At 40.5% G+C, this 25,273-nt stretch overlaps 1 protein-coding gene across 1 annotated transcript; it reads left to right on the forward strand.

The window, feature by feature from the left end:
• Positions 1-12,450: 12,450 nt before the first annotated feature.
• On the forward strand, positions 12,451-21,278 carry LOC128483751 (opsin-5-like). The gene is made up of 4 exons (XM_053460030.1): positions 12,451-12,605; positions 15,665-15,958; positions 18,269-18,600; positions 20,750-21,278. Exons 1-4 carry the CDS (start codon positions 12,536-12,538, stop codon positions 21,104-21,106), a joined length of 1,053 nt encoding a protein of 350 aa, XP_053316005.1. The 5' UTR covers positions 12,451-12,535; the 3' UTR covers positions 21,107-21,278.
• Positions 21,279-25,273: the final 3,995 nt, after the last annotated feature.

Raw genomic sequence — 25,273 nt, forward strand, 5'->3', positions numbered from 1 at the left:
TTCACCATTAAGTTCCAACATGAGACCTCAGGACCCACCAACAGATCCTCCCAAAGTGGAAAAGGCTGAGAAATCGGTCTTCTGCAACCCTGTGCTGAGTATTCTGTAGTGTGAGGATTGGTGTTCCTCAGATGACTCTGAATATTTTCCCCTTAAATCAGGATATTTTTTTTTACCAATCATATTTGGTACAGCACCTCTTACACCTGGGTGCTTCGTTCATGTCGGAACTGTTACAAAAACGAATAACACAAAAAAATAGAAGAATAAATAGCTGCTGAAAATGATTAAAATCAGGAATTCTCACGGCAAAGTTGGTGTCATCTCCTAGTAGTGAAGGCACAGAGAATGTTACTTTTTTAAAAGGGTTAGGGTTCTGCCACTTTCCGGTATATATATATATATATTTTATATAAATGTGTGTGTATATATATATATATATATATATATATAAACAGTTCAGTATATATGCATGCACACACACACACAGTGGAGGAAAAGCATTAAGCTGGAATAGCGCTACTGGCATAAAAGAAAGGAGATTACGTGTAGTAAATGTCAGAAGCTTTGACGTTCACAGCTATTGTTGGCTATCAAACATAGTGTGTTTTATCTGGTTTGGGGTTTATCCATAATCCTTCTCCGAGGAGACAGTTTGGCTCGATGACTCCCATCTGCCCTACCGTGAAAATATAGACTTGGCTTTGCATCGTATGTGGTCAAACAAATTAGAATTAGCTATAGGTGGGCTACGGAGCGGGAGAGACCTCATTCGTTTCTCTCTCGATAACGTTTGGCAAGTCCCAGACCATTCCGCTTTCTTCTTGTCATCTTTTTAAGACAGACTACTTATATTTGAAAGTGTATTTGTGTAGCCATTCCACTTCATTGAATCCATTTTCGTAATGGTTTAATCAATGGTAGCAGAGAGTAAAATAAATGAAAGCATTTTGTTGGATCTTGGATGAAGAATATTTAATCATTCTGCTTAGTAAATTAATAAAACCGCTTGCCTTTCTTCTTCTGTCTTATGGCTGCAACCCCATCCTACGAGCCAAATGATGCTGGGATGTAATATTTTTTATAATTGATTTACTGAAAGGCAATATATGGTTAAAACATGGTAAAGACGAGGCAGCGGAAAATATAATTCAGTCGCAAAGACAGAAAGCTTAGACATTCTAGAATGAAAGACTTTCAACGCAATGAGGTTCCAGACGGACACAAACCGAGAAGAAAGAATCCCAGACTAGGTCCACCATATGTATCGGTTTTCAGATGATAGGTTCCTGATTCTGAATAGGTATGTTCTAGATTTTAATGGATCTAAAATGTTCTTTTCTGTATCCAAGTGGATAGAGGGACTCATTAGAATCCTCTCAATACGTTTGGCACTCTTCCCTGCCCCCCAGCTCCGTTGGTTTGAAGGAGATACGTTTGGCCTTCGGCTCACAGCCTGCATTCACAGGATACTCTAATCCACAGTCCGTGTGATTCGAGGCAAACGCAGATATATCTGTATTTTGTATTCGCCACTCGCATCAGAACGCTTTCTGAGCTCTGATACTGCAGCCCAACGTTCCAAATGGCAAAAACACCGTTGGAATGAGGGTATGGTTTGAGTTGTGTTTTATGCAAGCATTTTTTGTGGTTCTACATCGGTTATTGTGGCTTTTAGGGCTGTAGAACCCTGTGATACCCTCGTACCCAGCAAACATTCTGAGCTCCTAGAAAAGAGGGACCTCGGGGGGGGGGAGAGGGGCAGAAATAGTTGCAGTTGTTGACTTCGCTTTATATCATGGAGGCACAACCGGCGTGAGCTTCTGGTTAAAAAAATAGCTTGGATGTCCCTGTATAAAGCATTCATTTCAAATAGCAACTCATTCATTGAACTATCCATTTTGGAGGGCCAGGAATTATGGACCTGGAACCCTCCTGCCCCTCCGCTATAATAAGCAAAGCCCAGCGACGGGATTGTGATTACCCGAGGCATTCCACCCATATCCAAATCCAATCCTTTTTTCGGCACACACATTGCCTGGTTTTGGTTTAATGATTATCTTATAAATCACATATTGAGTTTTTATGTAGCAAGGTGCGGACTCTTTAATTTGGAATACTGTGTACAGTACTGGGCACCAGTGTACAAGAAAGATATAGTGGAGCTGGAGAGGGTTCAAAGACGGGCAACCAGAGTAATAAGGGGAGTGGGAGGACTACAGTACCCAGAAAGATTATCAGAATTAGGGTTATTTAGTTTGGAAAAAAGACGGCTTAGGGGGGACTTAATAACTATGTATAAATATATAAGGGGGCAGTACAGAGATCACTCCCAGGACCTATTTATACCCAGGACTGTATCTATAACAAGGGGACATCCTCTACGGCTGGAGGAAAGAAGGTTTCTACACCAGCACAGACGGGGGTTCTTTACAGTAAGAGCGGTGAGACTATGGAACTCTCTGCCAGAGGAAGTGGTAATGGTAAACTCAATAAAAGAGTTTAAAAGGAGCCTGGACGTGTTTCTTGAAAGCAATAATATCACAAGTTATGGATAGTAGATTAATAGGGACACAACGTTGATCCAGGGATTTATTCTCATTGCCATATTTGGAGTCGGGAAGGAATTTTCCCCCTGGTATGGGGCAATTGGTATCTGCTTCATAAGGGTTTTTTGCCTTCCTCTGGATCAACACGGTAGGGACACAATATGTATATAGGTTGAACTTGATGGACTTTGGTCTTTTTTCAACCTTATGAACTATGTTACTATGTTACTATGTTACTATGTAATTTATTCAACATATTTAATACATATATATATATATATATATATACATCAAATGTGAAAAGTTCACTCAAGTCACATTTCCAGTTACCAAAGTCAGGTTCTTTTAGAACTGTTAACTTCTCCTTAAACATGTTGCTAGTGTTACAGTTTTCCTACACTTTTGACTATCGTGAACATGTATAGAATGTGACCTAAAGAAAATGTACCTTTGTGAATATTTTAATAGATCTCTTTTATTGAGACATAAGGCTAATCCCAGTATACAGACGGGGATGGGAACCGATCAATATAAGGTGAATCATGAGTCAGTGAAGCGTTTTGTCCTGTGTAATGGGTGGAAAGTGGACAAGGCAGCACTTAATAAGATGGAAAAAGTAGGAAAGGTAGCCATAGGTTACCACATCCTTTACCCAAGTCTCAGGAAATTCTCTAGAATATTCTGTTTAATCATTTAAAGTAACTTTAAAACCGTAAGCAAACATATCCATCCATCTACACCCATACCTCCCAACAGCCCTTATTTTTGTCACTGGTTTTGGCACTTGGGAGCGTGCGCTGGTTGGGAAGACCCTCCGATCCCCTCTGACCGGTCAAGGGAGGAAAAAGATCAAATATGGTCAGTGCTAATGCTCTACTGAATGGGCAAAAAACCCCACAGAAACTCCCCAAATCTTGCGGAAATCCTTCCCAGAAGAGTGGAAGCCGTTATAGCTGCAAAGGGGGGACCAACTTCACATTAATGTCTATGTATTTAGAATGTGATGTCATCAAAGTCTCTGTTGGTGTAATGGCCAGGTGTCCCAATACTTTTGTCCATATTGTGTATTTTCCTTGACCATGTTACAGAAATGTTAGAACCAGAAGGGGGCAGGGGCTTACATGGAGGGTAAGGTTTTACTTTAGAGAGGGTGGTAGATAAGAGGAACAGCCTCCCATCAGAAGTTGTAGAAGCTAATACGGTGCCGGAATATAAGCATAAATCAGAAGTATGGTGCTGATTGATCTCCTGAGATTAGTTTCTGGATTGAATCTAACGCGGAGATGCGTAGACGAGCAGAGTGACCTACAAAACCCCTCAAGAGAATGTGAAAAAGAATTGTCCGACACGCTCTCTCCAAATGAAAATATTTATTGTAAAAACATCAAAACTCCATTACGATAGCCGTGTTTTGTGTCATTGCCGGGCCAGCGATACAACAAGGCATCGCTCTGACATTCTCTCACCTCCTCTTCACCATTCATTCCCTTCAACATAAGTCAATGCAATCTAAATGCATGTGAAATGAATATTTTATTATCCTGGATTCATATACAAGTAAATAAATGTTAAATAAGTTATTGCTACTCCTGATCAAACAGGACAGAAGGATAAATAATAGCACTAATCAGTGTTATTTATTGATTCATATAACGCCATCATATTCCACGGCGCTGCACAATGGGTAATGACATCACTTTTTTCAAAACAGTTTCCTTCTTTTCCAAGATTGTCATCTATGTAACATTTCCTGTTTTTCCAAGATGTCACCCCTATGCAGACAGCGTTATATGACCGTTAGATGCCCAACACCTGAAGGTGCCAGGGACCCCTCGTTATCCCCCCAGAATGTCCCAGTTTCCCATCATCTGTCCTATCATCATGCCATCCATTCCTATCAGTTTTGCCCCAACCATGTTTAATAGTCCCTTTTTTCTTCAACCCATTAATACTTCAGAGCTTTAATTCTGAATTACATTGTTCCAGAATGGAAGAAGAAACAGCACCCATATTCTATGTACGTCGCCCTTTCCCTCTTGATTGTATACCCTCTTGATTCCGGACCGCTCGTAATAGCCAAAAGGATCATTAAAGTCCTTCTAAGATAATGAAGCCAAATGCTCTGCATCCCTATCATTAAATTTAATATGCAGTGAGTGGGATGGGTATCTTCTATTTCAAGAACCCTTAGTAAAACTGAAGTGTTGATAATCTTATATCATTTAGCTTATTATAGCTTTAATTATATAGATGTTAGCTTATAGAAGAAGTGGTTTATGGAATTCTTATCTTAAAGTAAAAACATTATTAATATTATTATTATTATCTATAGGTACATTGGCTCCTTTCATAAAGAAGGATCAAAGTAAAAATGATAATAATAATTCCTTAGATACAAACAATATGTAGGTATGAATGGAACATATTGATGAGGTCTTCTGTGTCCTAAGCCACCTTCTTCGCTTTACCTCAGTTGTCTTTGTCATGGTAACGTTATGTTCTATGTCCCCTAGTCTTGAATGTTGTTTTTTTCGTTTGTATTGCATTTTCTGTACAATTGAAAAGGATAAAGGAATGTGGATCATAGAGACGGGGATGTGTCAGAATGTTCCGGTCCTGAGAATTCCCGCATCTCAGCGTCTCTCTTGGATCCTGAATGCCCTCTTCAGGGTCAGGGCCATTGGCTACGTTATATCAAGAAACTGGATCATTGTAAATTGAATTTTACTACATAACAAAAAAATATAACTATTAGTAGGATTCTAAAGCAATCTCCTGCTTGGGAAAGAAATGAAAAATTGCATGAAGGTTGGACTTACCAACTGACTCCATCTTTCTTAACTCTCTTGATGGCATACACCCAAATTGGCTTCTAGGCAGCACAAAATAACACTCAAAAGAATAACATTTCTGAATGTAACTGTTGATAAGCCAAAATTCTAAGATTCAATCAAATAAAAAAAGGGTTCCATCAGGCCCGGGCACAATCCCAAAATGTCGTCGATGTATCGCCACCAATGATGAGCCATCACAAAAAGCGGGTGAGAATAGATCCACTGATCTTCAAAGACCAGCATAAACAAATTGGCATATAAAGAGGCCACACTAGAGCCACATTGTAACCCATGGCCATCCCACAGTGGGTGTCTAGGTATGTTAGTGTGTGTGGGGGGTATTTCAGTTGTGAACATGTGTCTTCCGGTATGTAAGCGTGTGCGTCTAGGTATTTTAGTGAAAGTGTGTGTGTATGTTAGTGTGTGTTTGTCTGGGTATGTTAGTGTGCGATCGTGTGTCTTTGGATATGTTAGCGTGTGTAACTAGGTATTTTAGTGAAAGGGTGTGTGACTAGGTATGTTAGTGTGTGAACGTGTGTCTTTTGGGTATGATAGTATGTATGTCTTGGTATTTTAGCACGTGAAAATGTGTCTTCGGATATGTTAGCGTCTGTGTCTGGGTATTTTAGCTAAAGTGTGTATTTGGGTATGTTAGTGTGTGCCTGTGTATGTTATTTCATCAACATGTGTCTTTGGGTATTTTAGTGTGTTTGAGGTTATTTGAGCGTCTTTTATTAGAACATGTCTTTGTTCAGGTATGTTAGCATGTGTATGCTTGTGTATGTTAGTATGTGTATGCTTGTGTGAGTAGGTTAGTGTGTGAAAATGTGTTTTTGGATATGTTAGTGTATGTGTGTGTTAGTCTCGATGTCTGGGTATGTGTTAGTGTTGAATATATAGTTGTGTTCGTATGTGTGTATCTGGGTGTGTAGGTTAGTGCTGAGTCTGTGTGCATGTCTGGATGTGTGTGTTAGTGCGAGTGTCCGTATATGTGTGTGACTGGGAGTGTGTTAGTGTGAGTGGCCCTCCAGTGGTCAGGCTCTAGATCTGCCCCTTGTTTCTGTGTTTATATATAATATATATATAAAATATAGCCCCACCTTTCCAAAACAAGGCTTCCTGGGTTACTGATAGATGTGTTGGCACCAAATGTTCTCCAATTACCAGATCATGAATGGAAACAGATAATCTAAATAAGAGGACTCTGAAGTTCCTATTTCTATCTTGGCCCAATAAAAGGCTCTGTTGACACCATTACTGAGTCTCTACAATAGATCTTTGTGATGGACTATTAGGGTTATTATTTGAAGAGCCTCGGGGTCAGCTCATTTCACAGCTGCTAAATTACAAAGCAAAGGTAGCAGTTACATGCAGTTCACTAATATGTGCCACCGTGATGTCCGCGAGGACATACTCTATACAAAGCCGTCCTCATAGAAGAGCACTTTATTTCCCTTCATCCGACATTTCCAGATAACGCATTTATTTAAGTGCAGGTAGGGTCAGGTCTGCAATATTGCGACACTGAAGGGGGACGTCCCACCAAATGTTCCATTCCTATCAGATTATCCGATTAAAAATACGCTTTCAAAAATATGTGCTTTTTCCTTTAAGAAGAAGACGAAGAAGAAGAAAAAAAAACAGTTCTATTTTTTTCATAATTTAATGGTTTCAGACAACTGTATATCAGCCATTTGTATTTAGTTCTCTACTAAACCCCCCGACTCCTTATCATACTGCCTGTGGGAAATAATAGAATGACTAATTTATCATTGCCATAAAGCATAAAGGACGGATCCTTTCATACGTGGCTTTATTTCCCAGTGAATGAAATATTAAAGTGGTATTGTAAATATATAGAGTTACACGTAAATTAGTTACATATAATCCCTTTCAGAAACTTACATTTAGTGTTACATTTAGTGTAATTTAAAACATCTCAGAATGCATTGACTCACACTAACACCAAGATCTATAGGTGAATTTTTGATGGTTTGGATATCTTTAGATGAAGTTCAGGAGATATGGGACTATTTAAAGGAAAGGGGGAAAAAAAAGGAAACCACGGTGGTCTCCGCAGACGTAGGAAATATACTGAAGGAGAAGAAGCGAGCTTTTTGGAGCCATAAACAGACTCCAAATGAGGAAGATGGGAGTGAATAGGCAAAAAAAACACACTCATGTTGGAAAAATACTCCATTATAAAACACCCCCATTCGCAGTAAAAACAATGCAATGGGCAGGGCCGGCCCGACAATGGAGCAGAAATGTCAGTACCCGCTCGGTGCCCCTCTCTCTCTCCTCTGCGAGCCCTCTAGCTCGGTCTCGGTGCCGGCTTGTAATGTTGAGCGCCGGAAGATGACGTCATTTCCGGCGCTCAGCATTACAAGCCGGCACCGAGACCGAGCAGGGAGACTCACCGCAGGACTGCTGAAAGGTAAGTACGGGGGGGGGAAGGGTAGATAATAGGGGGGCGGCAGGGAGAGGAAGGGTAGATAATGATGGGGGGGAGCATTTTAAACTTCGCCCCAGGCGGCATTTTGTCTTGGGCCGGCCCTAGCAATGGGCTTATTACCATTACATTTAGCTCCGGCCGCTTGCCTTCTAAAAAGTGGGAAACCAGGCAATTTCTCTCCACACCAATGAATTCATTTCTCTAATTAACGGGATTCAAACAATGAACAGATTTCTTTACTAAGTCATTTGTATTATACTGAAAATTACACTGACTTGGCGTCCACGGTCAGGCATGTTTTATCGTTTTAACGTTCCAATTCGCAGCAGACAGAATAAGTCAGAATGAATCATTTTGGACAGCCAGCTGGAAACCGTTGCACTGGCGCTGCCGGGATGTTTGTCTCCATCCAAATAATGAGCGTGTCTGCGGAATATGTTCCTTGTCCTTGTTAGCTTTTGATACAACTTATTGATTATTTATTGCAAGTTGCACCCTTTGCATTACCAGAGGTAGTGGCGCCTGGGAGGGGAATAGGAGGAGCAGGAGAAAGAATGTGTGTGTGTTAGTGTATATTGTTAGAGTGAGTGGGTGTTAGAGTGAGTGTGCAAGTTAGTATGGATGCATATTAGTTACAGGGGTAACTGAAGAAATACTGCACCCAGGAGCCACTAACCCTAGGCTCGCCCTTGCTCTCATAAGGTGTGCTTCTGGTGAGGACCATAAGGTGAGGAGATGGGTGGAACATGAGTGGAGCAATGAGCAGGACAATGGGATGGACATGGGGCAGGATGGACATGGGGCTGAGTTTTGGGACAGGCATGGAGGCTTGTACTGGGCCCCAAGATTTCTGATGGTGGCCCTGATACCACATACTGTATCACATACATGGTAGGTGCTGATATATAGTCAATGACATTGTAAAACACCCCACCAATTTATTGTATTAATACCTCCCTTAAAAATGACATCAGTGATACTGAATGTGATCAAAAGTTCTTTGTTTTAAAAAAAAAATATTTGTCTGGTTACAAAAACAGATCTCAAGAGATAAAAAGTCTTGCTGATTCCTCACCTCTAACCATACCCCTAAAACAAAAGTGGCCCTCTTAGGCCCTTTAAATTGTTTGTTAGGATGCGTTATTTCCCCTACTGCCCTGCCCTGAGGAATGCGACCCGGTGTGTGAGAAGAAAAGAGCCTCCAGCAGGTACCCCCACTGTAATCAGGACCCCAAACCTATTTTTATGAATTATTTAGATATTTTTTCTTTGACAATTTAATGGGGGGCGATTGTGAATTGAATACCAAGGTCTGTCACTCAACCCTTTAATGGATTTTTAGCGAATATCCTACAATAGAGATGAAAAGGCCCTTCTCCTCATTAGTCTCGTTAACATTGTGTATATCCCCATGTTAATTGGCTTGAATTGATTTTGAGCTGGCTCAGAGGGTCTTTAGCCTCCATGAGTTCAACTTCTAGCCGTCTCCTTGTGCGTGGCCTTATGGAATGATGGCAAAAAGTCGACTGATTTCGCAACAGAATCTGTACATTAAAAATAACATCTGCTTTGGACTATCCTCCTGTTGCGTTTAGCTTCTCCCTGTGTTTGTTCTAATATCGGCGTTTCTCGTTTTAACCAAAAAAGGGTACGTTTCTGCCCAATAAAATACTGGAATTAAGTAACAATATAATGCGAAGCATCTGAATCTCATGTTGTGTTCTAAACTTCCCCCATCCAAAATAATTTGCATAGTTTCAATGTTATTGGCTTTTGTATTAATATTGGAAAACAAATCTTTCCTGAAAGGTACGGGGACAGACGGGATTGTACACAAGGGGAATAAACATAAATCCTAACAGGAGTGCTAATTAAGGCTGTGTAATATTTTCTGGGTCGTGGTGACCAAAAGAATGACATTATATAATTATATATTATAATATAAATCTATAAGTTATAAATTATAAAACTAAATAAATATAAATCCATAAATTATAATATAAGTATATAGATTCTTAAACTATATATGCCTTTCCTGACAGTTATTTTTAATTCCCTTTAGATTTTTTTTTTTTGGAAAATGAGGTACAGAGATACGCCTCATTTCCTGTATCTGTGTGGCGATGATGTCATGGTGCATATCAGCCATCCAGCTGATACAGGGCACCGAATAAGCACAGATTAAGGATTTCGGTTGGAAACTGTAGAGGGGTCGGGCCTAGGGCAACCCCCAAAGGTAGATTCATCACCATATCTGGGAACTTTCCAGGCTTCACCTGGAGACTCTGGGTGAAGCGCCACTTCTCAGGTTCTCCGGGACACTATGGGGAAACTCCGGATTGAGGGAGCGGAGTTGGGGCAGCCCCGCTCTCCTGCCACTTCCCGTCCAACAGCGACGTCAGAGGGACCAATGGCAAAGTCAGAGGGACCATCCTGGGACGGAACATCCTGCAAGCGGGGGCTGCAGGGAGACAGAGCCAGAAAGATCTAGTCACCCTGAGAAAGCTGCTTGTAAGTTTTTCAAAATTTGAGGGGACAGTGTAAAAAATTCTCACTTCTTAAAAAATAACCCATAGGTTATTTTAAAGTGTTCTGGAACTTTACATTTTTTTTTACACCTTTTCTAGCCTTAGGAAATTTGGCTGCATTGTTGTAATATAGAAAACAGCACTCTGCTGCCCCTACTGGCAGGAAAGGGGGTTCACACTTATGTAATTATGTAAATATTTTATATACCGTATTTTATATAAGATATGTGTGTAGTATAAAAAAATTCTGAAATACACAATATTCACAGGGAAATCAACTGCATCACAGCACTAAGCACAGCTCAATCCATTTATGAAAGCTGCCTATAGCGTGTGTTTTTCTGATTGTCCACTGGTGTAATTGTTTTGGAGATATTTAGATCTAAATGTACTATTTTACCCCATGGAAGGTGATATCTATGGAACTCGGGTGCCCCTGGGAACGGAAAAATAGGGACAAGGCACGCATTAACGTATAGACAACGAAATTATACAAACACTTAAAAAGAGACACATTTACTTATACACATCCATACTATCACTGACGGCCTCTCATATATCTAATATAAAAACATACAAATTGGGTTATTTTGCATCCTTTAGTTACAAAAATGTATCTTCTGCCAATAAAATGCACCACCGACCTGTACACAAGTGGCCCCAACCCCTCTATACTGATACTTATTAGATAATTTCTCTCCAGGGGCGCTAATGTAGTGATGATTAGAGCTGAAATAGGATGAAATATTGAAAACCAATTCAGCGTTACCCCGATACATTAACCTTTTCCCTTTATTTCTGTGATGTCACTATTAACTGATGCAATGGGTGATCCCCAAAGTGCAGGCCAATAGCCCCAAAGCAGAATATCAGGTCATACCCCCAAACGGTCCCGAGCAAAGTGGTGTATTTATGTCGGGTTCTGCCCTAGTCCTGTCGCATGGCAGCTCCCACACCACCTACCACCCATTCTGAGAGCCAAGATATGACATCATATCCCAGCACTCTCAGTACAGGAAATTATGCGATGCATGATGCGATGTCTGTCTCTGCATATCCCTATAGTATAAATGGGGCAGTTGTGACACTAGGGAGCCTAATTACCCAATAGGACAATCTCCCCCCAGTTTTCTGGCAGAGGGTGCGTATTATACCCGGGATTTTACAGGAAGCATTACGTTTTTTTTTGTTTACTATAATCTAGATATTCTTTTAATGATTTATACTATAGGGGCATCCCCTAAATATCCTTGCTCTGGGTCCCCAAAACTTATCTTGACTATGTACCTGGGGTGGGGGGGCAATAACTTAAGAAATAATTTAAGAAATAAAAACTCTATTTAGGTAAATTTGATTTTCGTAAATATCTTATCGTTAAGGGTAACTCTGGAACTTTAATTCATCTTACATCGTTGCTGTCATATTAATTTCTTGTTTGAGACGTGCGGTTATCTCATCAGCCCCAAAAGGGCAAATTTGGTAAATATGACACCGTACACACAACCTGAGATGGTGGTAGATCAGTGGAACAGCATCCCGGCAGAAGTGTTAGCGGATAAGCATATGGCTGCCTTAGAGACCAAGGACTGATTAAGGTTTGAGTCTTTACATAAGGAAAACAGGCAGACTAAATGGGCTGAATGCTTCTGATCTGTTATCACATTATATGTTTTCTATGCAGTCTACTACTATTCACTTTTCTGGTATCATCTTTACCAAACTGGCTCTTTTTCTTCCCAGCGCATGCACGGATCAATGCTATACCAACCCCTAAGGCTTAATGCCATGGATCACTTTTCTCCTTAGTTTAATCTTCTCCCTGCGGCGGCTGAACAATCCCCTCCGCTTTGTATTATCTATCAGCCAGAAAACATTTTTCTTGGACTTGTCTATAAAATGACCCCCCTATCTCGTGGAATACCCCTCCTCCTCCTCCTCCTCCTCGTCTCTCTCCGGGGTTTCGCTTTATATAGAGTCTGAAGGACTTTCCAATCACCCTGCCTCGCTCTTCTCGTACGTATACAGCATCCCCTCCTGCCCGACTGTTCTTTACGTTCCTCTTCATACCCCTGATTACAACCAACAGAACAGAAGAGAAAATATTCCCTTTTTTTTGTTTTCCTTCTCATCTTCATGGCTTAAAAAAATAATAATTACATTTTTTGGATAATGGAACAGTATGTTTCCAAACTACATCCTCTTGTGGATTACGCTGCTGGGATATTTTTGCTGATAATAGGTGAGCAAATCTCTTTGTTACCTTTCTTTGGCTATTGTACTTAGTTGTTTCTGTTATGTACTGTCCTGTCTACCCGTTGTACAGCGCTACGGAATATGATGGAGCTATATAAAACAAATAAAATAATAATAATAATACACGAAAGTATTCACAGCATTTGTTAGAATTCATCAATGTGCGCCTGTGCTGTTTAAGTTACTAATTTAATATTTTGCATTCCAAATCTGATACACTATTATTATTATTATAGTTATATAATAATATATTATTATATTATTATTATTAGAGTTCTTAATCCGAGGAGTTAATCCCATAAGGGTTTTAAGAGCAACATTTTAAGTCAATTAGTTACTTTGAGCTAGAAAAAAAAACTTAAAAAAAGAATCTGGATAATTTAATGTCCCGATATATTGTGTTCCGTACTGTTTATCGATCTATCTGCTTATCGTCCACAATCAAATGTAACAAAATTAGGATGCAAAATAATCGTCTTTCATGTACTTTGAGTTTCCATGAACACTGCAAGTAAGATATTCTCTGATTTTAATACCTGTATAAAATAATAAATTCAGATAAATACATGGACAGCTTTCTGAAGCTTTTTGGGTGTTTATCTGCAGTTCCACATACAGCCACCAGGGTGCCTAGAATAACAATATCTTAGGCAGCATTTACACCCAGACTGGATCCTTATCTTTTTTTTGAGATTTTGTTTGTTTGCTGGTTTCTTTGTTGCTTTTCTGATCAAAAATAGCGATAACTTTGGCCAGTGGTCTATGACATCATTACAAAGTGGCAGAAAGTCCCTGAAGCAACCAGACATTGCTTTTGCCCCAGCTGTAAATATTTTTATAGACCCCCTAGTCTTGATATTTTATTTACTTTATTTTTCCATACTGTTGAATTATTGCAAAGCAAAATGATTTTTTTTCACTTTTGCTCATTAATAATACAGCGTATGTTGTCAAAAGCGATAAAACAGTGCATTTTCAACATCTTTTGCCGCAGAAGGACTCAAGAGATCAAACACAGTCCCATAAGTATTTATTTGATGGAAGATTATTTTTTTGTATGTTCTTACACAACTGGCCAATAATTTGACCATAATTGTGGCCGAGTGGTTAACCTCTTACTGGTGTATGAATGAATGGATGGTGTATGTTGGTGTATGAATGGTGTATGAATGGAGGGAAAATGTGCTTCAGAAAATGGAGAACTGGACAACAAATTAACTTTTCCCCCTAAGTGACAGTTTGTAACTTTTCCACTTTTCTCGAAACCTCCCAAGGGAACGTTGATGACTATGAAGTTCATGCTTGTACATGACCAGGGATAGGCGAGGTGTCCATACCAGGACACCAGTGTCCATGGCAAGATTTGTAAAGGTCCGTGGAACATCATTAAATTCTCCACCCCAGACGCCAGTAAATGTCCACCATGAGCAATGTTGGTGCCAACCCTACTTTCTGAACCATGACAAGAAACATTATGACATACATAATGTAATTGGCCACAAAGACATTGGGCCAAAATACAGGTTGTGGAGTGGAAACACGACATGCCTCATCATTTTTAGAATATGCCTACTCATTAGCTCTGTCTTGTCTTCATGACCTGTCCTACGGTGGGTCCCCACTTAGGAGCATCTCCCATTTCAGTTCTCTAATTTGAGATGCTCACAAGCGGGGAAGGCACTGTAGGACAGGCTATAAAGCAGCTGTCTGTTTTTGGTGAGCATCTCGTGTTCTTTTTGGATGGCATTTTACCCTTCAGGGATCTCTTGGGGTTTACCCAAAGTGTAAAGGTGAGTCCAGACGTGGTCCTCCTTCCTCTCCTGTGTCTAGAGAAATACCAACTGTACCCCACCAACGAGGCCAATGAAGGCTGAATGTACGTCTGGGGTTGCTGGTTCCCTTGTGCGGAGTAAATCTGCTTCACATTTGGTTCTGGGCTGCCCTTTTGGGTGGGATCAGACTGATATGTAGATGGAGATTTTTCTCCTGTAATGACACAAAAGAGCTAAATTTGAGGACGCACTGTAGGACATGCAATGGAGCGTCTGTCCGTTCTTGGTGAGTATCTCATCCTCTTTTTTATATGGCGTGGTATCATTGGGCCACGACTCCCCTGGGAGAGTTGAGGCAGGGCTGGACTGGCAATGGCGAGGTGGCCCTGGCACTTGAAATACATGTAAATGTGGACAACGTCTGGGTATGCTCACCTAGTAAGCGCTGGAGAGGCAGGTTGAGTGAGTGTGTGGCGCTGTTGGCCAGTGGCCCACCTGGCCTATGCCTATATTGAGGTGTTTTTATCTGGGAAACCAAGCAATGTCCTCTAAATGTTACTCTTGTAAAACCGTCCCTAAAAGGAACCCAGTGGGACCCCCGTTGACAATCAGAATGGAATGAGACAAATGTTTTTGCATCGGTTATGTATGGAAACTGCAAAAAAAGCAATATGAAGCATTTTATGGTTTAATTAATTAGAGATAATTAGTGGTGTGAAGTTACATTGCTCGTGTGTATCTTAGTAACAAAACTAATTAAAGACCAACATAAAATGGCATTGTTTTACTGGAATTTATTTTTCTTGTAAATAGACGGGTAGGGCGTTCAGGTGAAAGAAAAATGAATTCATGTAATTTGCTGGTATGTTCTAATTATTGTTGCTGTGATCCCCTTATGTAAAAGATCTAGAGACTTTTCACTTATTTTTTTGCGTGACAACTAAAAATAGCAAAAAAAAGTAATAAATAATAATAGGAATACATGTATCAAGTGTTTTGTGAATGTAACTGTGAAAAAAAAGAGAAAAACTTGAGAAAAAATGTCTGGGAATCCAATTACCCTGGAAATAAAAAAATCCAGGTAACCAAGTGACCGCTTTTCTTTTGAGGATCATGGGAGTTGTAGTTCAAGAAACACCTGGAGAGCTGTACTTTAACCCTCATATACAGTATATATATATATACATATACATACATAGTTTATACTGATGTTCTTCAATGTGAATGTATACGATGAGATGTATTAGCGTTAATCCGTAATTTTATTTTACAGCTATTTTGACTATAGGGGGCAATTTAGCCGTATTGATCACCGCAGTGAAATGTTCCTCTCACCTGAAGCCCCCCGACCTCCTGTCTATAAACTTGGCAGTGACAGACCTCGGCATGGCTATCAGCATGTACCCTCTGGCTATAGCTTCCGCCTGGAACCACGCGTGGCTGGGTGGAGATACGTCCTGCCTTTATTATGCCCTGATGGGCTTTCTCTTCGGAGTCTCCAGTATGATGACCCTGACGGCGATGGCTGTGATTCGGTACCTAGTGACCAGCTCGCCCATATGCAACCGTAAGTAAAGGCAACCAGGAGTCAAGCTTGGCATCACACCATGCGTTGGGGTTTCATAGCATTCAGACTTGGGTCATTGGCTGTCTATAATAATAAATGGGGTAGTAGAAGTATTATTAAACACTCATCTACAGACACCAGACAAGCCAGAAGACTTGTTTTTCCCTCAGAAATCTCATGGTGCTGCCGCAACCACAAGGGATTCTGGGTAGGCGCATGCAAATAAGGTTGACAATCATCACCTTTCGCCTCTATATTATTATTATTATTATTATTATATATCCACTTTATACATGGATCCCTTGAAAGTAATTGCCTGCTGTACAGGACAGCCTTTAGACAAAACTCGGGAAGAGGTGCACTAGCCAGATCACCACTCATGAAGATGGTGTAGTAATAAATGGGAAGACACACCCATTGTACTGCGCTACAGAATACGATGGCGCTTCATAAAACAATAAGTAATAATAAGACACTGGGATTTCTGCCCAATGATGCCGACATACAGTCATGGGTGACTAGCATTATACGGACGATTATTTGCACAAAGATTGGAGATGTTGTATAGGAGTGAATAGTATATATATATATATATATATATATATATATAGGGTAGTAGAAGCATTATTAAACACTCATCTACAGACAAGCCAGAAGGCTTGTTTTTCCCTCAGAAATCTCCTGGTGCTGCCACAACCACAAGGGATTCTGGGTAGGCGCATGCCAAATAAGGTCAGCAATTATCACCTTTTGCCTATACATGAATGAATATGGTGCAGTCACCACAGAACTGAACTGTACTGAACCTAAAGAGCATTCATTGAACGTTACGTTTTCATTCACATCAGGCCGTATTTGCCACAAACAGGCACTGGAAAAGATTACTAATGACTTGTTAATATCGTACCAGCGCTAAATGCGTCCGTTATTATCATGCCCCGGAGGGGTTATTATTGTCATTCTTTGTAATTATGTCTGTTATATTTATACGTTCAAATTAACAGAGACCTTGCCGCCTCTAATCATCAGATTTCAACAAAATGGCTTAATTAGCGTAATAAAAAGAGAAACTGTCCCTCAGAGATGATTGTAACAATGAATATAACACAGAAGATGTACTTAGCACCATGTATTTTAACACGGTTATAATAAACTGTTATGTGTGACCTTTCAGTGTCTTGTATGTGACACACGCTTTCGTTCAAAAGTTTGGGGTCACTCAGCTGGATTCATGGAAAACAAGGAAATTTCTGGCTTTCCAACGACTAATCAGCCTTTTAAGCTTAAACTTGGATCAGCTAACACAATGTGCCATTGGAACACAGGAGTGATGGGAGTGATAAAGGAGTGATGGGAGTGATAAAGGGCCTCTGTACGACTAAGAAGAGATTCCATTAAAAATCAGCCGTTTCCAGCTACAATAGTCATTTACAACATTAGCCCCATCTGTGCTGTATTTCTGAAACATTTCATGTCGTTTTAATGAGGAAAATGTGTTTCTTTCAAAAGCATGGACATTTCTAAGTGACCCCAAACTTTTGAACAGTCATGTAAAGAAGAAGCCATATTAAAATAATGATCTTGAGTGTTGCCTGGCATTGTCTCCAGGGCAAAGTTTCCAAGCACATTTTGCATAATCACATCATAAATCACTATTGTAGGAGCTAAGCCATGAATGAATGAATGAATGAATGAATGAATGAGACAACCCCTCAACAATCTGAGATTGTATATCATTTGGCCTTCACCCTTAGAGTCGAAAGAGACATTAGGGGCGGCCATCTTTGGGGGGTGCTTATGTCCAGATAAATACAGACTTTGGATGGTTTCTATTTCTGATATCAAATAGATCAAACTCCCAAGTGTCTCATTTTCATAGGGCAGTCCCAAATGTACTGCACTCTTTCGCTGTCCTGCATAGCTGCCCCACTATTCTGCTTTTATGGGCGGCGGGGATCATGGGATGGTTGGAGAGATCCTCTGATCTTTCTCGACCAACCCAGGGATCTGGAGAGATCCTCTGATCTCCACATGGCCACCTCGCAATGCTCTGCAGCTGATCAACGTAAGGTGGCGCTTTGGGCAAAATGGGCAGGTGGTCGCTCCACTAACCACTTACCCTCCAGGGTCTGACCATGTCCTTCCTGCGTCTAGCCGCACATAATAATAATAATAATAATAATATTTTATTATATATATATATATATTATTTTACTCTAAATCTAAAATTAGAAAATCTTTCCATAATTTTTTTAAACGTTTCATGGTTATTCTGCAAATATAATAATTTTTCTCTATTTTTTTTTACAGGTAACAGAATAAAAAAGAATGCAATGTATATTGTGATAACGTGTATATGGCTTTATTCCTTGCTGTGGGCAGTGTTACCCTTGCTTGGCTGGGGGCATTATGGTCCGGAACCGTTTGGCATTTCCTGCACAATCGCGTGGAATGAATTCCAGAACACTTCCAATGGATTTTCTTTCATTGTGTCCATGTTCGCCTTGTGTACTGTCACACCGGCCATAACCATCATCACATGCTATGCCAAGATAGCGTGGAAACTCCATAAAGCTTATCAAGAAATAAAGAACTACGACAAAATCCCCAACGCTGCAAAATTGGAGAAAAAAATCACTCTGGTGAGATATTATTATTGTTTAATCTAATGATATAAATTTATGAACTTTTCAGGATATCTTCCAAATTTTTAAATGGCCACAGAAGGACATTTTGGGAGTGAAGGAACAAGAGACTTTATAGAGGCTTTCATGACCTTGATATACCTCAAAAAAGACTTTCCTATAAAAGTTACCCACCAAAGACATGCTAGATTTATACCTAAAATATTTAAAAAAATGAGTAACCTATCAAAGAAGTGAGGAATTTGGTAAGTTTGTACCAATATTTACCAATACTGGTACATCCCTCCCAATTATACCTGGGAACTCTCTGGGTTTCACCCAAAGACCCAGGTAGAAGCGCTGCTTCTCCAGGTCTCTGGGTCGCCACCAGAAAACTCCAGCGAGAGCGGCGTTGTGACCCACCCCACTCACCAGCCATTTCCACCCTAAATAGCTGTGTGTCCTGTGATGTCATCGGAAACGCCCTCTGACGTCAGGGGGAATTCCTGACACATCCCACAGGCGGGGATTCGGGTAGCCGGAGCCATAACGTTCCCAGGTATGCTCCCAACATTTCAAATGGACCACTTTGGTTTTAATGGCTGGAGATATGGCCAGGGTAAGAATACAAAGTCACCAATAACAATCTACAGCATTAACAATAACATCAGCGACATAAAACACAGAAGGACAGAAGGAGAAGAGGACCCTGACCTTGAGAGCTCAAAGTCTGTTATAGGAGGTTGAGTAAGAATGTGACAGAAGGTTAGGGAATGCTTAGATGAGGATGACTTGATGAAGGTCATGTTAAGTGAAGATCTCGAGTGAAGATCTCGGTGGAGTGAAGATCTCGGTGGAGTGAAGCTCTCGAGTGAAGATCTCGGTGGAGTGAAGATCTCGAGTGAAGATCTCGGTGGAGTGAAGATCTTGCGTGAAGATCTCGGTGGAGTGAAGCTCTCGAGTGAAGATCTCGGTGGAGTGAAGATCTCGGTGGAGTGAAGATCTCGAGTGAAGATCTCGGTGGAGTGAAGATCTCGGTGGAGTGAAGATCTCGCATGAAGATCTCTCTGGAGTAGAGATCTCGGCTACCTGGCCAGGGTTTACTTGTACAAGGTTGGATTCTAGAGAGGTAGCCAAGCCATAGTTTAAGATTCTTTTGGTGCTAGGGGTTGACAGCTGTCTATCGGGCGCCTCATCAGGTTTTTTGGGGGGTTTATGTTAAATTATGATTGTGTAACTTGTTAATTAAGGTTTAAGTGGCCCTTTGACAACCAGGATTCAATATTTTAATAAAGAAAGAAAATAAATGATTTCTTTTCTTTAAAAGTACAGACAGTCCAGCATCAGAAGAGACCTTTCTAACGTACGCTTGTATGTGTGGAGTGAAATAGACGATACAGAACCCCGGGGCCACTGGCTACAAAGCCCACACATGCACATCGCGACAAAGGCTACCGAGAACAATCAGGAAAACAATATTATGCCCAGATGCCCGAAGAAAGCACAAAAACCTGCCAATTCCAAGAATTGTCATATCATTTGCATATTTAAGTCAAGGTTGGCCTGGAAGGGATATGCTGCCTTGCGCTGAATTTTTTATAGCGATAATGCTGGACGTGCGAGATAATTTTAAAACGTATCATCTAATGACTCTCTTTATCATATTCTCTTTCTCGTTGTTGCCCAGGGTCACCCCTTAAGGTTTTGTTTATATGTTTTTTTTTTTATAGGTGCCATTACAATACATAATTCTAAGAACTCATGAATATTTATAATACATTTAGCTTTAAAGGCTTTCAAAATGGAATTTGTTTGCATTTTGCTCATAAAAAAAAAAGGGTCCAAATCGCTTGTAAATATCTCATAGTTCCAATTATAATAAAAACGACCCTATATTTTTGTTGAATAAATCACGACATGGTGTAATATGTCATGCGCTGTTGATCTGAGGTTGTATTTACCCAATTTTTAGACCTGTTAAGGAACAGATGATATGTAAAACCATAGAAATCTCTTTTTCCCACGTCCCAGGGATCTACCAGCTCATTATACCCCATCCCGATCTGCTGGTAAAGTCCCAGTGCAGGCAAAGTAAGCGAAAAAGCGGTAACCCTCGCCCGGTTTCCCTGCGAATCCCGCCATAAACCCTATTTTCTTTTTATTTTAGATGGCAGTACTGGTGAGTTTCGGTTTTCTTTTCTCGTGGACACCCTACGCGGCGGTGAGCTTTTGGTCGATGTTCTACACCAGCGAGTACATCCCGCCAGTGGTGACTCTACTGCCCTGTCTCTTCGCCAAGTCCTCCACCGCCTTCAATCCTATTATTTATTACATGTTCAGCAAGACATTCAGACAGAAAGTTAAGCAGCTGAAATGTTGCTGTGGTTGGAGGATCCATTTCATGCAAGAGAACTCGGCAGAGAATCCGGCGGTGTCGGTGATCTGGACGGGAAGAGACAACGTCCAGATGTCCTCCGTCTTAAAAATAAACACGGGAAATTCCGGCTCATTGGTGACGCAATAAAAATGTAAACGAGGTACTTCGATTAAAACATTTACGATACGACACCCTACAACAGGAACACTGAAAACAAAGAAATCTTGTAATTAATGTGCATTTGTAATGTATTTTTAAAAATAAAACCATATGTATATGTGGCATTAGATAGAGACACAAGAATAAACAATTGTTTACACCGATGTTCTGGATTGAGAACTAAGGGGGGCATAAAAACAATTGAAAAAAATTAAATTGTGGTCGATCATACATGGAACATGTATTCTTTTTGACATATGATTTTTTGATTGTGTGATCAGTGCTACGGTGAGCAGTCACAGAAAGGGTTAACCCGTATTGCGTTATCTATTTACCTATTTGCTTTAATGCTCACCAACAAGTGACTGGCGCATGTGAACTGTATTATTTATTTATTTTATTATTATTTAGGAGATTTTACATGGGGAAAAGTTAACAAATATGGTTATTTTTATTAGTTTTCTTTTAATAAAAGTCTACTGTGAATTTTCTCATTTTTGGCATGAATATCACGTTTTTATATTTGTCTCGATCAAATGTGATATAAAAGAATCTGCTTTTCTTTGGGGGGGGTATGTGGCAGGAGAGTTGTGGTTTTTAACGCTCATGTCACTATTCATTAGGAAGGGGCGACACCGGCAGGTTTCTCCAGCAAGAAGGGCATTATACATTATACAGGGACAGCCCAATTTTTCCGGCAGCAGAGGCTCGCGGTGGTTGGCCCTTCATATCGAATAGTGGAATCAGGGAGTGAAAACACAATTCTCCTTTTAGTGAATAAACGTGTTTTTCTGTAGTGAATAAATGTCAGGGGAAGCACTCCATGCTCACGGAACAAACCACCGGAGATGGGGGTGGAATGTTTTCTCCTTAGTATTATGGCAGCAACTACTGGGGAAAGGGAGAGGTGGAAACTATTCTTTTTTTTTTTAGAGTCACGGTTAAACTATGTGAGACAAGTGAGTCTTTAGGCGAACTTGGTACCTTTTATTGGACCAACAGAGACAGCGACGCCAAGTTTCATAATCTTCCAGAGACCTCAGAGGTCCCTTCTTCTGCTGCCTTCTTCATCTGAAGACCTCTCAGATCCCAAAAGCTTTTGTAACTTGACATCTTTTTCTATGCTGGCCCAATTAAGGGAATCAGCTTCAAATAAAGACTCCAGCAGACACATCCTTAATTGCCCTCCCGATTTATAACCACTCTACCACAGGCTACCTGCGCTAAGTCCACATACTCCATCTCTTAATCTTAGTGGCCTTCATTTTAATGATAGTCTCTTATGGGGTACTGGGGGTTTATGTATAAAAGGAAAATGGGAGGGCAAAGGTTAACAAGTTATAACTATGGAAACTAATGAAATATTCCCGTTTATTGGAACATTCTAATCAGAATAATCAGAAAATTTTAATCAGCATAGAAGACCAGGGTGATGCGGGGGGGGGGGGAGTTGGCTGAATCTATTATTAAAAAAAGAAAGTAATCACGCTAGCGTCACTCATTAATAATCCCTTTGAGTAATATAATAAAATTATATGAGTTCTGGTTTACCTCGACAATCACTTTTTAAATTACGGGATCACGTTATCATTTCTCTGGAGGACACGCAGTCCCAGAGTATTAAAAACCAAGCTCCTGAAGAACATTAGGTGAATGACATCAAAGCCAAGTGCCTAAGTGACATCATACATTCTGTCACGTTAGACTTTGGCCATCAGTTAGTAAGAAAATAATATATTTAAGGTTTTTTTTTATTTTTTTTAAAAAGGCCCATCCCTTCTCCACCAGTTCCGTGTTGACGTTTCTTGTAGATTTCGGTTAACTCCCCCGCCTGAAGCACCAAATAATTCCATTGAGTATTAGCGAACTTCGCTATCTTGCCACTATGTCTCATAAAAATAAGGAAATTCAAGTGTCGGTAAACTAAGCCGCATGTCCGGCAGGGGCGTCCCCTTGAGCACTGGACCCAGGAGCTTGGATCTGTCGGTATATTGTGCATGCACGTTTGCTTTTAGTATACAAACTGGGATTAAGGCTTTCAAAAAGCCTTCCACAGAGGAAGCTCATTACACATTTCAACTCTGCCATTATTTCTCATATTTAGCTGGAAGAAGCTAAAAAGTAGTCCGCTTTACACTTAATTTGCACAAAAATGGGACAAAATCAGAAATACAGAATATAGGCAAATTCACTTGATGATGATGATGATAGATCTCCTTTTAACGAGCTAATAAATCAGCAGCATACTTTTATAACTCTTTTTAAACCCTTGATAACGATGCTCACGTCCAGCATGCATCTTTGTTGGCTACAAAAGAATTCGACAATGACCTTTCACAGAGAGCTGTTAAGCAGTTAAGGAATAATGGTATAAGAACTCCAGAAAAGAGCGTACTTTTCAGTGGTAATCAGTAACTTATTTTGGCTAGTAAATTCTATTCATTTTTGTTATTGCTATTTATGGAGGAGGTCGAACATTAAGTTACTTAGAAACAGCACACCATGAAAGGCAATCAACCTCTAAGCTCTGCAGGTAGCCGTCAGACAGAATATTACCAATTATGGTATATTATATTACATTTTCCTAACTTCTTATTCATATTAAAGCGCAGCTGTCACATTTGAGATAAAACGTTGGAGTCTCGCACTAAAATAATCTATCATAGGCTTCTATTTTTTATATTCAGTTATTCTGCAATATGAAAAGTTCTATTTAGGCTTTCTTTCTGTGCGAAATTCTTTTTCATTCAAATTCTAACTTTTTAAGTGGTTCTATGTAAAGGGCTAACACAGAAACATGGAATTTGATGGCCGACAAGATCCATTTGGCCCATCTAGTCCGCCCGTTTTTTCCTGGCATTGATCAGTCGTCGGTCTCGTCTTAGGTTTAGGAGCCGTATGTCTATGCCATGGAAATTTGAATTCCCTCACTATTAGTCTCTGCCACTTCTGTTGAGAGGCTGTTCCACTTATCCACCACACTCCCATTTAGGTACAATTGCCTTACATTACAGTATCATATAGTTTGCATTCATTGGAATCATGTTCTGACAACCTTTAGGAGAAAATATCCTTAAAGAAGACAACACCGCACAAATAACCAGGATATAAAACTGTCCAATGACACCAAACGCCCATGATGGGTGTTCAGATCCACCAAAAAGTGTAAGCTGCCAACAGAACGTATAATTCTCATAAGATCTGTAAAATAAAGGCCACAAAGTGCATCATAGACAGCAGCGGTGGCACTACTTGGTCTTCTGATGGACCAAAAGACCCGAGAGTTCTAAAAAGATGGTGGTCCTGCAACGATGCCTACTACGAAAACCTGCTTGGAAAAAAACAATTTTATTAACACACAAAATCAATTACCGTATTTGCTCGATTATAAGACGAGGTTTTTTTCAGAGCAAATGCTCTGAAAAATACCCCTCGTCTTATAATCGGGGTCGTCTTCTAATCAGACCTCAAATAGAGGTCTGATTAGGAGACTAAGATCCAGATCCCCCGCACCGCTGCAGGGGACCTGGATCCTCCTGTCGTCGCCCCCCCCCCCTCCCCACACACTTACCGGTGCTTCCGGAGGTGAAGTTGGCAGCGGGGGTTTGTATGCGTCCGTCGCAAATACCTTCCCCGACTGTCAGAGATCAGAGTTCCAGAGTTCCTGATCTCTGACAGCCGGGGAAGGTATTTGCGACGGACGCATACAAACCCCCGCTGCCAACTCCACCTCCTTCCGGCTGCCGCGGAATGAGACGTCAACCCGCTGCCCCGGCAATACAGCAGGAAATTGGAAGCACCGGTAAGTAAGTGTGTGTGTGTGTGTGTGTGTGTGTGTGGCATTTCTGGAATGCCTTACACCCCTATATGCCACTCTGGCACTTAGGGGGTTAAAAGGCATATTATGGGGCAGAGTGGCATATAGGGAGGTATAAGGCATTTCAGGAGGCAGAGTGGCGTTAAGGGGGCATTTAATAGTGCACTCTGCCTCCTGAAATGCCTTATACCTCCCTATATGCCACTCTGCCCCATAATATGCCTTTTAACCCCCTAAATGCCAGAGTGGCATATAGGGGTATAAGGCATTTCTGGAGGCAGAGTGCTCTATATAATGCCTTTTAACTCCCTTAATGCCACTCTGCCTCCTGGAATGCC

Source organism: Spea bombifrons, chromosome 3, assembly GCF_027358695.1.
Source record: "Spea bombifrons isolate aSpeBom1 chromosome 3, aSpeBom1.2.pri, whole genome shotgun sequence".
NCBI lineage: Eukaryota > Metazoa > Chordata > Amphibia > Anura > Pelobatidae > Spea > Spea bombifrons.